Source organism: Rutidosis leptorrhynchoides, chromosome 11 (genome assembly GCF_046630445.1).
Source record: "Rutidosis leptorrhynchoides isolate AG116_Rl617_1_P2 chromosome 11, CSIRO_AGI_Rlap_v1, whole genome shotgun sequence".
Taxonomy (NCBI): Eukaryota; Viridiplantae; Streptophyta; class Magnoliopsida; order Asterales; family Asteraceae; genus Rutidosis; species Rutidosis leptorrhynchoides.
The window spans coordinates 281,648,342-281,664,760 of record NC_092343.1 but is presented as its reverse complement, the minus strand read 5'-3'; the positions used below and the strand labels follow the sequence as shown (position 1 = coordinate 281,664,760).

Sequence of the window (16,419 nt, the reverse complement as noted above, 5' to 3'; positions counted from 1 at the left end):
TAAGTATATTAACAATGAACTACATATGTAAAAACAAGACTACTAACTTAATGATTTCGAAACGAGGCATATATGTAACGATTATCGTTGTAACGACATTTAATTGTATATATATCATACTAAGATATATTAATACATTATAATATCATGATAATGTAATAATTTAACATCTCTTTAGATATAATAAACAATGGGTTAACAACATTTAACATGATCGTTAACCTAAAAGTTTTAAAACAACATTTACATATAATGACTAACGATGATTTAACGACTCAGTTAAAATGTATATACATGTAGTGTTTTAATATGTATTCATACACTTTTGAAAGACTTCAATACACTTTTGAAAGACTTCAATACACTTATCAAAATACTTCTACTTAACAAAAATGCTTACAATTACATCCTCGTTCAGTTTCATCAACAATTCTACTCGTATGCACCCGTATTCGTACTCGTACAATACACAGCTTTTAGATGTATGTACTATTGGTATATACACCCTAATTATCAGCTCTTAGCAGCCCATGTGAGTCACCTAACACATGTGGGAACCATCATTTGGCAACTAGCATGAAATATCTCATAAAATTACAAAAATATTAGTAATCATTCATGACTTATTTACAAGTAAACAAAATTACACATCCTTTATATCTAATCCATATACCAACGACCAAAAACACCTACAAACACTTTCATTCTTCAATTTTCTTCATCTAATTGATCTCTCTCAAGTTCTATCTTCAAGTTCTAAGTGTTCTTCATAAATTCTATAAGTTCTAGTTTCATAAAATCAAGAATACTTCCAAGTTTGCTAGCTTACTTCCAATCTTGTAAAGTGATCATCCAACCTTAAGAAATCTTTCTTATTTATAGTAAGATATATTTCTAATACAATATAATACTCATATTCAAACTTTGATTCAATTTCTATAACTATAACAATCTTATTTCGAGTGGAAATCTTACTTGAACTTGTTTTCGTGTCATGATTCTGCTTCAAGAACTTTCAAGCCATCCAAGGATCCTTTGAAGCTAGATCTATTTTTTTCATTTTCAGTAGGTTTATCCACAAAACCTGAGGTAGTAATGATGTTCATAACATCATTCGATTCATATATATAAAACTACCTTATTCGAAGGTTTAAACTTGTAATCACTAGAACATAGTTTAGTTAATTCTAAACTTGTTCGCAAACAAAAGTTAATCCATCTAACTTGACTTTTAAAATCAACTAGACACATGTTCTATATCTATATGATATGCTAACTTAATGATTTAAAACCTGGAAACACGAAAAACACTGTAAAACCAGATATACGCCGTCGTAGTAACACTGCGGGCTGTTTTGGGTTAGTTAATTAAAAACTATGATAAACTTTGATTTAAAAGTTGTTCTTCTGAAAAAATGATTTTTCTTATGAACATGAAACTATATCCAAAAATCATGGTTAAACTCAAAGTGGAAGTATGTTTTCCAAAATGGTCATCTAGACGTCGTTCTTTCGACTGAAATGACTACCTTTACAAAAACGACTTGTAACCCGTATTTTCGACTATAAACCTATACTTTTTCTGTTTAGATTCATAAAATAGAGTTCAATATGAAACCATAGCAATTTTATTCACTCAAAACGAATTTAAAACGAAGAAGTTATGGGTAAAACAAGATTGGATATTTTTTGATTGTTGTAGCTACGGGAAATATTGTAACAATTCTATACAAATCATATCCTAGCTAACTTATATTGTATTATACATGTATTCTAATATATTATGTAATCTTGGGATACCATAGACACGTATGCAAATGTTTTGACATATCATATCGACCCATGTATATATATTATTTGGAACAACCATAGACACTCTATATGCAGTAATGTTGGAGTTAGCTATACAGGGTTGAGGTTGATTCCAAAAAATATATATACTTTGAGTTGTGATCTAGCCTGAGACGTGTATACACTGGGTCGTGGATTGATTCAAGATAATATATATCGATTTATTTCTGTACAACTAATTGTGGACAACTAGTTGTAGGTTACTAACAAGGACAACTGACTTAATAAACTTAAAACATTAGAACGTATTAAAAATGTTGTTAATATATTTTGAACATACTTTGATATATATGTACATATTTGTTATAGATTCGTGAATCGACCAGTGACCAAGTCTTACTTACCGACGAAGTAAAAATCTGTGAAAGTGAGTTATAGTCCCACTTTTAAAATCTAATATTTTGGGATGAGAATACATGCAATTTTATAAATGTTTTACGAAATAGACACAAGTAAATGAAACTACATTATATGGGTGAATGATCGAAGCTGAATATGCTCCTTTTTAGCTTGGTAGCCTAAGAATTTGGGAACAGACCCCCAAATTGACGCGAATCCTAAAGATAGATCTATCGGGCCCAACAAGCCCCATTCTGGAATTTGGAATGCTTTAGTACTTCGATTTTATCATGTCTGATGGGTGTCCCGGAATGATGGATATATTCTATATGCATCTTGTTAATGTCGGTTACTAGGTGTTCACCATATGAATGAATTTTATCTCTATGTATGGGATGTATATTGAAATATGAAATCTTGTGGTCTATTATTATGATTTGATAATATATAGGTTAAACCTATAACTCACCAACATTTTTTGTTGACGTTTTAAGCATGTTTATTCTCAGGTGATTATTAAGAGCTTCCGCTGTTGCATACTAAAATAAGGACAAGATTTGGAGTCCATGCTTGTATGATTGTATAAAAACTGCATTCAAGAAACTTGTTTTTGATGTAATATAATCTTAATGTAAACCATTATGTAATGGTCGTGTGTAAACGGTATATTTTAGATTATCATTATTTGATAATCTATGTAATGTTTTTTTAAACCTTTATCGATAAAATAAAGGTTATGGTTGTTTTAAAAATAAATGCAGTCTTTGAAAAACGTCTCATATAGAGGTCAAAACCTCGCGACGAAAGCAATTAATATGGAACGTTTATAATCTATATGAACGAGACATTTCACTAGCAGTATAGGGCACTAATTTATACACGAAATAAGGCCCCACATAATCCCACATTGGACAAGCACAAGTCCTAGTTAGTCACCTACTCTAAGGCACTAATAAATCTCAATCCGACCCGTATTCCTACAAGTCCCGCAAATAATGCATAACCGCCAATAAGTCTAAGACTAGGCACCTATTACAAGGTCACCTAATTCCCTTAAACTATGCTCTGATACCACTTGAAACGACCCCAAATTCGTTTACCAAAAATGAAGCACTTTTTTTTATATAAGTTAGATCCCATTAATACACAATATTTCCAACTTTGTTTTAACCAAAATATAATATCGTGACGTTACTTTTAACAACTTCCAATGACCCTTGGTACCCAAATGACACCTTACAAAAGCATTTGTAATAATAATCCAATTACACAAACACGGGTTAGTATTCAATAACCCAACCCGATACCAAGAGCATAATCCCGAGGACTACCAAATCCCCAATCCGCGTCCAATTATCCAAAAGCTACCCCATCGAGCCCAAGCGCCCCTACGCGTCTAGTCTAACAACTAGCTAGCTTCACAATCACAATACATGTAAAAAGGTAAACAACGAGAGGGGTAAGCATAAAGTTTAGTGAATGCAATAATTATACATATACATATATAATCTACTTACTTGCATACACTTACACAAATACCGCATATGAGCTAGCAACTCAACAACCATGCAATCACAAAGCATACTAAAGTACCCGCAATTCACAATAAGCTAGCATCACCAATAGCATATAGTTCACAATACAATATGCTAAAACTACAACACATAACCACGGTTAACCAAAATCCAAAGGGAATGATTCTCGCGAATGAACCGTTAGCCACGCAGACGCCACTAGTATGCATCACTAGTCCCTTGAGTGGTATCGAATGCCCGAACTTTAAACCCACCCGTCACTTGAAATGTGGTATCGAACGCCCGAACTTTAAACCCACACTTCACGCCTACGCACACATATGATATGGTATCGAACGCCCGAACTTTAAACCCATATCACATGCCACACATGATGATGAGGTATCGAACGCCCGAACTTTAAACCCTCATCCCATGCCAACACGATGTGGTATGTACGCCCGAACTTAAATCCCACATCGCATCCCACAAAAATAAATACATTATATACATACACGTATAATTATTCCACTCACCTTGAAAATGTCCGCACAAGTAGTGTATTATGATCTCCGTCCTCATATCCGAGCAAATAGTTACCTATATCGCACATAGGCACAATATACACATAAATATACATTCTCTAAAAGAGAATCCGACATAATTATCCCTTAGCCGAGGGATTACTCCTTGCTCGCCAAAACCCGCCTATTTAACACCTAATGGACACAAACCAACTACCACTTCGGGTGGTAATTCAAACCCACTCTACAAAGTACAATTTAACTCAAATTGTACTCTACACCAATTAGACCAACCTAGGTCCCGACATTAGATTCTACTTAGGTAGTGATCAATTCAAACCGCCATTTACACAAAAACCACCACACGTGCAATATTGACCCATATTGCGTTTGACCAAGTTTGACTTATGTTAAAATACCATTTTAACCCAAAATCACTTCCCACGATTTCTTTCATTCAAAAACGTCATTTAACACTTAACAAAAGTGTTTAACATCCATTTATCCAAAATTAGCGTCATTACCAAAATTCGGCTCAATCAAAGTCAACTCATTTTGACCAAAGTCCCAAAAATGCCCAAACTAACCAATAATTACTAACACAAGTGAAAATGCCCCTAATACACCAATTAAACCAAATCACAAGTGTTAAACACTTAACTTAGCCAATTTGACACATAAACCCTAATTTTGACCCATTTCAAAATTAGTCAACCAAATAAACCCAAATGTGTTTCAATACTTCCATAATCACTAAACCTAGTGATTAAACTCATTTTGCAAGCCTTAAACTTGACCAAAACATCAACCAACCCAAAATCCACCAACGACACTATAAAACCCGATTACTAGCAACACTAAACTCACTTCATGAGTTTAAATGGGTTTCTCAATAAACCAAGTTCAAACCTTAACTTTGAATATCAAATCAAACAATGAAATTCAGAGTTAGAACTTACCACTACAACTAAAACGTAGCTGATCAAGCATATTTTCACGAGGTGAAGGTGAACTTACGCTTGAGTGCATAATAGGGTTTAAGGACTAACAACATTCGGACCTCCGACACTTAGTCGTGGATAACCCACATCGGTATCGTTTCGATTCCGACAGGGTGGCCGATTTGAGAGTCCACCAAAAACCTAGCATACGAGGTTGAGTGGCCCAAAGGCATGAAGGTTTTATAGTTTGAGACATACCTGAAAGTCTTTAAGATCGTAAGAAGCTTTGTTCGTACGATGAAGATTTGTATGCTGTGGTTTACGTATGAGTAAACGAATGAATGTGTATATCTTTTTAGGGTTTATGAGCTATGTATTTATAGGCTCACGAATTAGGATTTCGGTAGAATCTCTTCCCTGATTAAATGCAATCTTATCCCAACTAACTTTCGTTATTTAAGGAAAAGAATCCGATTTGATTATATCGTACATTCTTCTAGAATGTATGGACCCTTATGCAAGTATACGAAACTCACATCGGATGGTATAGGCGCATATAGTGCGGCTATACCCGTGCCATATCTCTGACATGGCAATTTACGCGCGGTTTAGGGCTTTGGATGCGTAATCCGCATAGTCCTGCGGATATGCGTATCATTAGTAGCCAAGAACGAGATGAACAACTTTAACACTAACACTTTGGTGAGATTTCCACTTCTTCTTCTCCAAATCAAGCTTTCTCACTCTAAAAGTCACCCTCTCTCTCTAAAATAAGATGGGAGTGTTTTGTGTGGGTGAAAATGAGGCTTGAAAGAGCCTTGGATTAGTTTTGATGATCCCAAACCGACCTCAAAGTGAAAAGACACAAATACCCTTCATTAAAACTCAAAATATCAAGAAAATCACCAAAAATACGTTTTCAACCGCAATTTGCGCCTACTGACCGCAAATTAGGGCCAGCCGCAAAAGTGGCCGCAAGAATATGCCCATTTGGGCGCTGAAGAACCCCAGCCAGCCGCAAATTGCGCCCACCAGCCGCAATTTGAGCCTGGGCCCTTTTTCGCATTTTTCTGACACTTGTTTTGGTTGTAACTTTCAAACCGTAACTCCGTTTTTGATGAATCAAATATCATTGGAAACGTAATAAGGTATACTATCCAATGGTAATGTTATAAAAATTCAACTCAAACTTTATTTGGGGTCAAAATATATGATTACATGTCTCGTAATTCAAATGATGTCCAGAATAACGCTTAACTGAAAAACGGGATGTTACAAAATTCGAGGTGGATATATTAAGTTTATTATTTATTTTTCTTTTAAAATGATGCAATGAAGCTCTTATAAGCCAAAAAAGATGTATAATATCTATTTTATTATTTCAGTTTTAAATAATTTACTTATTATTTATTGAGTTGTAATCCCTTGAATCCAATAATTTGCTTGAAATCCAACGGACCAATCAGAGCGTGACATGTGGCGTGACAATCACATGTGATTGTAAAAAAAAAATTTGAATTTTTTTTTTGTTTTTGAAAATTTTTTTCTTATTTTTTTTTTAAATTTAAGCATTTCAAATCCAATCACATGTGATTGTAAAACCCAATCACATGTGATTGTAAAAACATAATCACATGTGATTCTGCATGTCAAATCCAATCACATAGGATTGAAAAAAAATTCAAATTTTTTTTCAAAAAAAAAAATTTCAACCGGAAACAGACTTTAATTCGGTGATTTGATCAAGTTTTTTAGCGTTTCGTGATCATATCTTCAAAATTTCAGACTTTAATTCGGTGATTTAATTAAGTTTTGATCAAAAATTTGGTGTTTAAAGGTTTTGGCACAAATTTACTGAAATTCGTCATTTTACAAAAAAAAAAAAAAATTCAATCATATGTTATTGAATTTGACATGCAGAATCACATGTGATTGGGTTTTACAATCACATGTGATTGGCATGCAGAATCACATGTGATTTACTGCATGTCAAATCTAATCACATGTGATTGAAAAAAAATTTGAAAAAAGAAATTTTGAAAAAAAAATTTCGAAAAAAAATTTCGAATTTTTTTTTCTATTTTTTTTAAAAAAATTAATTTTTTCTTTCTTAATCACATGTGATTATCGCGCCACATATCACACTCTGATCGGTCCCCTGAATCTCAACTTAAAAGTTGATTTCTTTTAAATATTTATTATTATTTATTATATTTATCTATACATAAGCTCCTAAGTGTCCAACAAAAACTAAAAAAACGACAACAACACGGACATGGTCTAATCAAGTGTCTCAAGTGTTTGATGTGTATGGTCAACAAAATTATTTGTGTTCCTATTTGTCCTCACATTTTTATGCTATAAATCTATGTGAGAAAAATCTACTTCAATACAAAGGTTCAACATGACCACTTATATAATACGAGTAATATGAAGCGTTGCCGCCGTCGAAAAAACTTTCGCTGACATGAAAGATTTTTCATTGATAATGTGATGAAAGATGCGATTGAGGATGACGATGAGGATACTTGTTGCTCATGTTGTTCTTCCTCCTGTGAATCCTCGGAGTCGGAAACATAGATTTTATCTAGTCGTGGTGTGCGTTTCTTCGTGTTCTTGTATTATTGTGTGATTTCCTTCGAGTCTCTTTTGTTGTGAGTTTAATTGTTGGGTGTTGTCCCTTGTTTTTGGTTCTAGCTTCTTGCTAGCTCCGCCTCTTGTAATTTTTTTATATTAATAAAAACTTCTTCCCTTTCAAAAAAAAAAAAAAAAAAAAAATAATACGAGTAACAATACATGAATCGGTATTTATATACATATACTCTTTCCGTCACACATTAATTATTTGTATCAATTTTTTAATATTCTTTTTAGGGCCAGTTTAAATTTTATTTATTTATTTATTTTTATTTTTTGACATCAGTAGATCATTTATTTCAACGACCCTCATCATTTGCACGTATAACACTCATTCGGACGGGAACCCGAACCTGATCGACGATACCTGAGAACACGTTCATTCGGGTAGTGTTCCTGGGTAAAGGTCCGTGAACGAATCCGGTAAAACCTCCCTATAGGGTCAATATATACCACCATTATTGGTGTTCAATTGTTTTAAAGAAAATCATGTTATCCCTAATTATCGAATCCATGACCTCTCCATATTCCGTGACACAAAGTACACTATTCTGTTTTTATAAATAGATTGAAATAATAAATAAAGCTCATTTATACTTCCGATGTATAAATGTAAGACAAAAAACATATTCATGGTAGAACGTAGTAATATTTTACTCCCTCCATCCCATATTAATAGTCTACAGACAAAAAACACACAGTTTAAGGAAATATTATAAATGTAATGTACTTTCTGTTTACTTTTCAGTCTTATCCTTACTTTTTCTTTCTCTTTTAATTCTATACACATTTGTTAAGGGCATGATAGAACTTTACCTTAATATTTTTAAATAATATATGAAAGTAGATTATTAATTGGACAATCTAAAATAGAATGCTGGACTATTAATATGTGACGGAGAGAGTAAAGTATTTTCTAAAGAGTAATGATAAATTCACGTTTATTTTTTATTATTTTTTTTATGTATTAACAAGTTAAATGTATAAAAGTAATGGATCTATCAAAAACTCAAAATTAAAGTAAAAATATCAATTCTTTTTTTTCCTAAGCCGTGTAAATTTTGTGTGTGGAAAGTTACCCAAAAGCATGAAGTACACGTATGACGTTTGAACCCCAAAGCATGATTGAAAGCTTCCCTTTTTCCCCGTCTCCTTCGTCATCATCTTTATATAAACTAAAACTAATTCTTATTAATAAATTCGTTATTTATTTATTTATTACATAAACAATACACTACACATATTGAACTAATTTACTTATTTCAATTTTGTGATACATTGATTCCAGGTTTCCTTTCTTTCAATGTAGCCTAATTTGATCCAACTATATGGTGTTTTTTTTAGTAATTCGATTGGTTAATTAAGGCGAATTTAGCTCAATTTTTAGGGTTAGGGTTTGTTTTATGATGCTTTGTTCAGAATTAAACACTCAGATTCAAACATGGCTTCGTGATTACGATAATATTCAATCGTTCGCCGTGATTCTAATTTACATTCAAGTATCCATTCCTCTCTCTCCTTATATATGTGTATACATATATATATATATATATATATATATATATATATATATATATATATATATATATATATATATATATTTTATTTTTTTATTTTTTTTATATGTATATGTATATGTATATGTATATGTATATGTATATGTATATGTATATGTATATGTATATGTATTTGTATATGTAATGTAAATGAATGCGTGTTTTTGAATATATAACTGTTAGGTTAGTGGTATACATTATGATTTGAATATAATTTTGAACGGTGTATAAATGATTTTGTAATGTTACAATTGATTTAATTAATTTTGACTTAAAATTTTGATGTTAATTGGCTTTGGATTTATTTAAATATAAGTGTGGTAATTGATGGAAGTTTTATTAATGTTTGAAGATTGGTTGTGCTTTGATTGGATCATTGGGAGCGTTATATAACGGAGTTTCGCTTGTAAATATTGGGATTGGGCTATTTGCATTGGTTGCAATTGAAAGTAGCAGTCAGAGTCTCGGCCGAACTTATGCTGTTCTTTTGTTTTCGGCAATTTTACTAGATGTTTTGTGGTTCAGCCTCTTCTTTCATGAAATTTGGTTAGTTTTCTCACTTCATATCGACCCTGTATTTAAGTTCCAGGCGATGTTTGAAAATTTCATTACTAACATCCTTATGAATATCCCATATCTCTGTAATTTTTAATTTGAGCCGAACATCATTCACACGATTTACACCACAGTATTGCATGATCATGCTGTAACATTTAAGCCGAAAATCATTTACATGATTTCGTGGTATAAAATGTAGGTTCTGTCTTTGAAAGAAATAATTACGAGCTACAACTGTTTCTTAGCTTCCAATTGAATAATATGTTGCATATATTTTTAGATGTTTAAAGTTTGTAAAAATACTTTCAATATTAACAAGCCGACTAAAGCGTTTCTGCATTTGAAGTTTAGAGTCTTCCCCATACCTGAGCGCAGCAATACTTTCGTTCTGCTCAAATATTTGGGATATGTGAGTGTCACCGAAAATGAAGTTGACGTTGTTTAACATATAACACTTTGGTAGTAGGGTGTCTATATTTCCAGGAAAGCATTATCATTATTTCAAATTTGTAGATAGATGATAATATGGGAAGAGGGTAACTACTCATGCTGTAAAATCAACAATATACATTATGGGAGTATAAAGCGTAGTATTCTAGAGAAATACGATTGGTGTACTAGATTAAGCTTCGGGCTACTCTCACTTTAAAAGTTGTAGTTAACTCCTCTAGAAACCCTTAAATTGGTTGTGCACGTATACCTCACTTTTTTTTTTTTTGTATCAAAAGCTTTGCAAATATGGATAGAGATGCATAGTGCTGTAGTTGTTGGAAACCAAATTTGGTGTAATTTTAGCAAGTAGTTTTATTTTGAGTGACTTGTTTTTTTTCTTTTTATTATTTATTTATTATTATTTTTTTTTTTTCAAACATACAATTGTTGCTGCAAGAATGCATTAAAAAGGAGAAAAACCACAGTTTGCAACAAGCCAATAATAACCGAACTTGTATCAGTTGTAGAAATGTTGATACAAATTAAACCAATGTTTGACAATTCTTGTCATAAGTCGATCATTCGTGTAAGAGTACTCTTAATTATGTCCTTGTTTTTTATGAACGAGTCCATCCTTCATTGTACATATTACGTAATTCACGAGTTACAAATTTAAAACAACTTTAAACATAGTTATATAAATGGTCCTGAAAAGTTTGGTGTTTGTACAGGTACATTTCTTCTGAGATCTATGGAGAATTTGCCATCTTTTCAGTGAGACTGACTCTATTAATGCAAGTTATTGGGTTCACAGTAAGATCATCATCCTCATTATTATGGATTCAGATGTATAGATTGGGACCATCACTTGTAGATAGTACAATTCTTCGAGATGGAGACGTGGATTCGAGAAATAGTTTCGTGAGTCCAGCTACTCCTGTAATTAGGCGTACTACTTCTGCTTCTGTTGATCCTCTTAACGATCCAGGGTTGTACTCGTCTCTTTATTCTGATAATCAAGATGAAGGATCTTTACATTTGGTAGGTTCAATTCGATTGTATTTTCTTAATATTAAAGATTTTTGCCTATTGATTTTTTTGGATTGACATGGGTATCCGACTCGCCGGAACCGACTAATCCCAGAGCGACCACCTGCTTTGCGGGCAACCCAGAGTCATCGTGGGTGAACCCCGTGTTGCATAACTCAAAATTACTTGGCGAGTACTCGTTTTTTGCAACTAGGGGAGTACTCGGCGAGTAGTTGGTCAAACTTGGTCAAATTCTGTTGAACTCGGCCAAAACTTGGGATTACTTGGAAAATCGGTCAAAACTCGGGATTACTCGGGAAATCGGTCAAAGTCAAACTTGGTCAACATCATTCGACTACCCCCGAGTTGCAGACAACAACAACAACAATACCCAATCCCACGAATGTAGGGTATGGGGGAGGTGGAGTGTAGACAATCATTCCTTGTACCCTAAATTAGAAGGAACTCACTACTCCACCCGCGGGTATATAACCCGCGACTAGCTAAGATCGTCCCTCCCTCTACTCGAGAGCCAAGAGATTGCTTCCCAAAGGACCTCCAGCCAAAAATGCTCATCAAGACGAAATAGTGCTGGCATACGTACCTGTGAGAGTTAAGTGCGCCTAGGAAGATGCAACCATGCAAAGTATCCATAAAAGAAGACACATATAGCAATGATACACAACGATATGACATGTAGTATAAATAATATAATGCGCTAAGATATGAGTAGACATACAGACAAGCAAAATACACAACCACACATACATACACACACACACACACACACATATATATAAATGTATATATGGATCTATATATACCCCCCCCCCCCCCCCCCCCCCCCCCCACCCCCCCACACACACAAGCATGTATAAAGACCTATACCTAAACATGTATACATATATATACATAGGTATATATACCTAGGTACAGATACATACATACGTATATACTTGCACCTACATACATAGATACATATACAGCTACAAACAAATACATGAGTACCTATACATAACCTAAAACATACACCTAGATACCGAGGCCTATACACGTATACATATAAACATACATACAAAAACCTATACGTAGATACATAAACAGACCATCGAATAACCTGTAAATACAACGGGGAAATATGAAAACAATAATACAATGTAAAACTATGTGTATATATATATATATATATATATATATATATATATATATATATATATATATATATATAGTGGTAGGATCAAGAGGGAAATAACCAATCGGGGGGAAGCAAATTTTTTTTTTTTTTTTTTTTTTTTTTTTTCGTTTTTTGAAAAAACTTTGTTCACGAACATTATAGATTGGATGAAAATAAGAACATTTAGAAAAGACACTTCGTGATGAATGTTATTATTTTGGCGGGAAAACGCTCGAAGAAGTAATATATAACAATTATCGTCTTTTTCGAGCGTATGTTGAGGTTTTAGACATTAGGGTTTAGATATTAGGGTTTATAGGGTTTAGATATTAGGGTTTAGAAATTTAGGGTTTAGGGTTTAGATTTAGGGTTTAGATTTAGGATTTAGATTGAGTTTTTAACACGAACGGTTTAGAGTTTAGGGTTTGGTGTTTTGGGTTTATGGAATAAACCCTAAACACCAAACCCTAAACCCTAAACTCTAAATCGAGCTAAATTTTACTTCACAAAACATGAAAAAAAACTGTTAACATTCTTCACGAACAATATTATCTTGAATGTTATTTTTGTCGATCGTTTTCCCGCCAAAATAATAACATTCATCACGAAGTGTCTTTTTTAAATGTTCTTATTTTCATCCAATCTATAATGTTCGTGAACAAAGTTTTTTCAAAAAAACGAAATTTTTTTTTTTGCTTCCCCCCGCTTCCCCCCGATTGGTTACTTCCCCATTGATCCTGCCCATATATATATATATATATATATATATATATATATATATATATATATATATATATATATATATATATATATATATATATATATATATGGGCAGGATCAATGGGGAAGTAACCAATCGGGGGGAAGCAAATTTTTTTTTTTTTTCCTTTTTTTTTGAAATTTTTTTTTCCGGCATCAAGATCACACGAAAATAAGAACATTTAGAAGAGACACTTCGTGATGAATGTTATTATTTAGGCGGGAAAACGATCGACAAAAATAACATTCAAGATAATATTGTTCGTGAAGAATATGAACGTTTTTTTTCTTCATGTTTTGTGAAGTAAAATTTAGCTCGATTTAGAGAATAAACCCAAAACACCAAACCGTAAACCCTAAACCCTAAACCCTAAACCCTAAACTCTAAACTGTTCGTGTTAAAAACTCAATCTAAATCCTAAATCTAAACCCTAAATCTAAACCCTAAACCCTAAATTTCTAAACCCTAATATCTAAACCCTAATATCTAAACCCTATAAACCCTAATATCTAAACCCCAATAGCTAAAACCTCAAAATACGCTCGAAAAACACGATAATTGTTATATATTACTTCTTCGAGCGTTTTCCCGCCAAAATAAAAACATTTATCACAAAGTGTCTCTACTAAATGTTCATATTTTCATCTCATCTATAATGTTCGTGAACAAAGTTTTTTCAAAAAACGAAAAAAAAAAAAGTTTTTGCTTCCCTCGAATGGTTACTTCCCTCTTGATCCTACCACTATATATATATATATATATATATATATATATATATATATATATATATATATATATATATATATATATTTATATATATATATATATAAAAGGTTGTAAAGAAAAATCACTACACTTTAAAAAAAAAAAAAAAAACAAAAAAAAAAAAAATTTCCTGACCGGGTACTCCTCGAGTTGATATTTTTGCAACCTTGGGTGAACCATTATGGCCACTAAGGGGTCTATTTTTTCGTAGGTAATTTCACCAGTTTTTTGCTTGTTAACTTATACTCTATTTGTAGGGAGGTCAATACCATCACATTGGCATGGATGGATCTTTGTCTGATTCTTTGTTGAAGCCAACTTTAAGCAAATCTCTTCTGGCTCCACATGTAAGCCCTCCTTCTTTACTCTGATTATAATAATTTAACATTACTATTACAGGTGACGATTTTGACCCCACTAACTTATGAATGGGTCGGGTTGTTCTATCTTTTATCTGTAACGGGACAATTCGTTAGACGGGTATACAATTCAAGTTGTTGAAAGCCGCTAACAGTGTATTTCTACTGAATATATCCTCCAAAGTTCCTCCTGAAAGAAATATATAATGACTGAAACATTAATTTTCATAATCATACATGATATCTGACACGTTAGCTAGGCTTTACATGATAGGGAAACAGTATTTTCCCATGTATATAAGAACTAACCAAATTTTTGAGGAGATAATTTTTTAGTCAGACTGCTATTAGTTTCTAGGGTTTTTCTTACTTACTTTTAATTTATAAGTTGCTCTGTTTCTAATGTATGCGGCCCAGCCGGATTACTCCGTGGACGTTTCCAACCCATCCCTGGCCACTACAAGATTTGAACATGAGACCTTGCAAAGATGTTAGGGCCTCAACCAATGGGCTATCTTGTAGAGAAAGAGCATAGGGAGAAATGCTTTTAAATAACTTTTTGAACTTGAGAAATTAGAACTTAAGAATTTAAACTACTATTTGTTACGGCTGAGTAGCATGAGTTTGAAAATTGTTGTACTCATACAGTCGTATTTGAGTTCAAGCTTACACAGATTTGTCATCTGGTTTGATGTTAAAGTAAATAAATAAATATTGATGGGTGGATTTAGGATCTAGGAACAGTGTATTTTTTTATGACTTTTCAAATACAAATGATACATCCATTTCCCTTTCATAAAAGGCCACTTTTGTATACATTTTTTTTTTTTATGAAAGTGTTCTCACTTGTTTGTCATATGTGAAAATAATTCATAGTAATTACGAGTTGGAGAAACGGTTGTGTGGAACAAAATCAGTACTTCACTTTTTATATGGTGGACATGGTAATTTTAAAATTAAACTTTACCAAAAGAAGAGCATTACAGTTATCTTGGTATAAAGAATTAGCTAACTTGTTTAAATCTGGATCCAGAACGGAAAAATATAAACAATACACAACTTTTACTTTATGAAGTACAAGTCATTACGGCTCTGGTTCTTGTTAAAAGCTTCTAACACCATCCGTTTCTTATTTATAAAATGTTGTATGCAGGAACAAGGTGTCGTAAGCAGGCTCGGGAGCCTTTGAAGTAGACTATTTGTCATGATCAGCATGACCCACATATTCTTTTTCCTATAGGAGTTTCATTCTTAAGTTTAAATCTACATGAATGATTCGCGGTAACAAGTTTTGTACAGATGCAAGTTATTATTTTATCTGTAAAGAGCAAAGGTTGAATCACTGCGCATTGTGCATGTTTTATTGGAGTTCTTGCATCTTTCATTCTACCAGTCTTTCAATTTATGGTAGCAGCCAAAGACTCCTATAAACTGAAACAGATGAATTATTTTTAAAACTAATGTATTTCATTATAGGTAAATTTCCAACTAGTTATTTGTTAGAATGTTGATCCAATTCTCTATTGAAAAAACAAACGTTGAAAAGATTCCAATTCACAATCTAAAAATGAAATACAAAAAAAGATTAATATGTATACTGTAATTATCAAAGTATAACAGGTGGGATGTATGGTATTATCATGTACACTCATCTTGTCATCATCATAAGGTGTATTAGGAGTTGTCATCACCGTTATGCAAGAAGCAATTGCAACCATCACGTCAACGACCACAGGTTTATCGAAGTATATCTTATATCAGCTACATTATGATCCCCCAGCTGGAATAACATCTGTCATATGACCACCAACAGCATCAAGTGAATCCCTTTGAGCACAAATGGGTCGAATTATAGCTTCTAAACATGGTAACATTTGATTATACGGCCGCGATGAGTACACGCTGCCCGCAAAGTGGGAAGTCGCCTTCAACTCGCTAAGCGATTCGGATACCCATGTGGCCATGTATACCAAGAAAAGA

The 16,419-nt window shown here is 32.9% G+C and overlaps 1 protein-coding gene across 1 annotated transcript; it reads left to right on the top strand.

The window, feature by feature from the left end:
• The first annotated feature begins 9,109 nt into the window (after nucleotides 1-9,109).
• Nucleotides 9,110-15,920, top strand: LOC139877667 (uncharacterized). Its single transcript, XM_071865100.1, has 5 exons — nucleotides 9,110-9,305; nucleotides 9,715-9,908; nucleotides 11,084-11,393; nucleotides 14,338-14,427; nucleotides 15,593-15,920. Exons 1-5 carry the CDS (start codon nucleotides 9,210-9,212, stop codon nucleotides 15,626-15,628), a joined length of 726 nt encoding a protein of 241 aa, XP_071721201.1. The 5' UTR covers nucleotides 9,110-9,209; the 3' UTR covers nucleotides 15,629-15,920.
• Nucleotides 15,921-16,419: the final 499 nt, after the last annotated feature.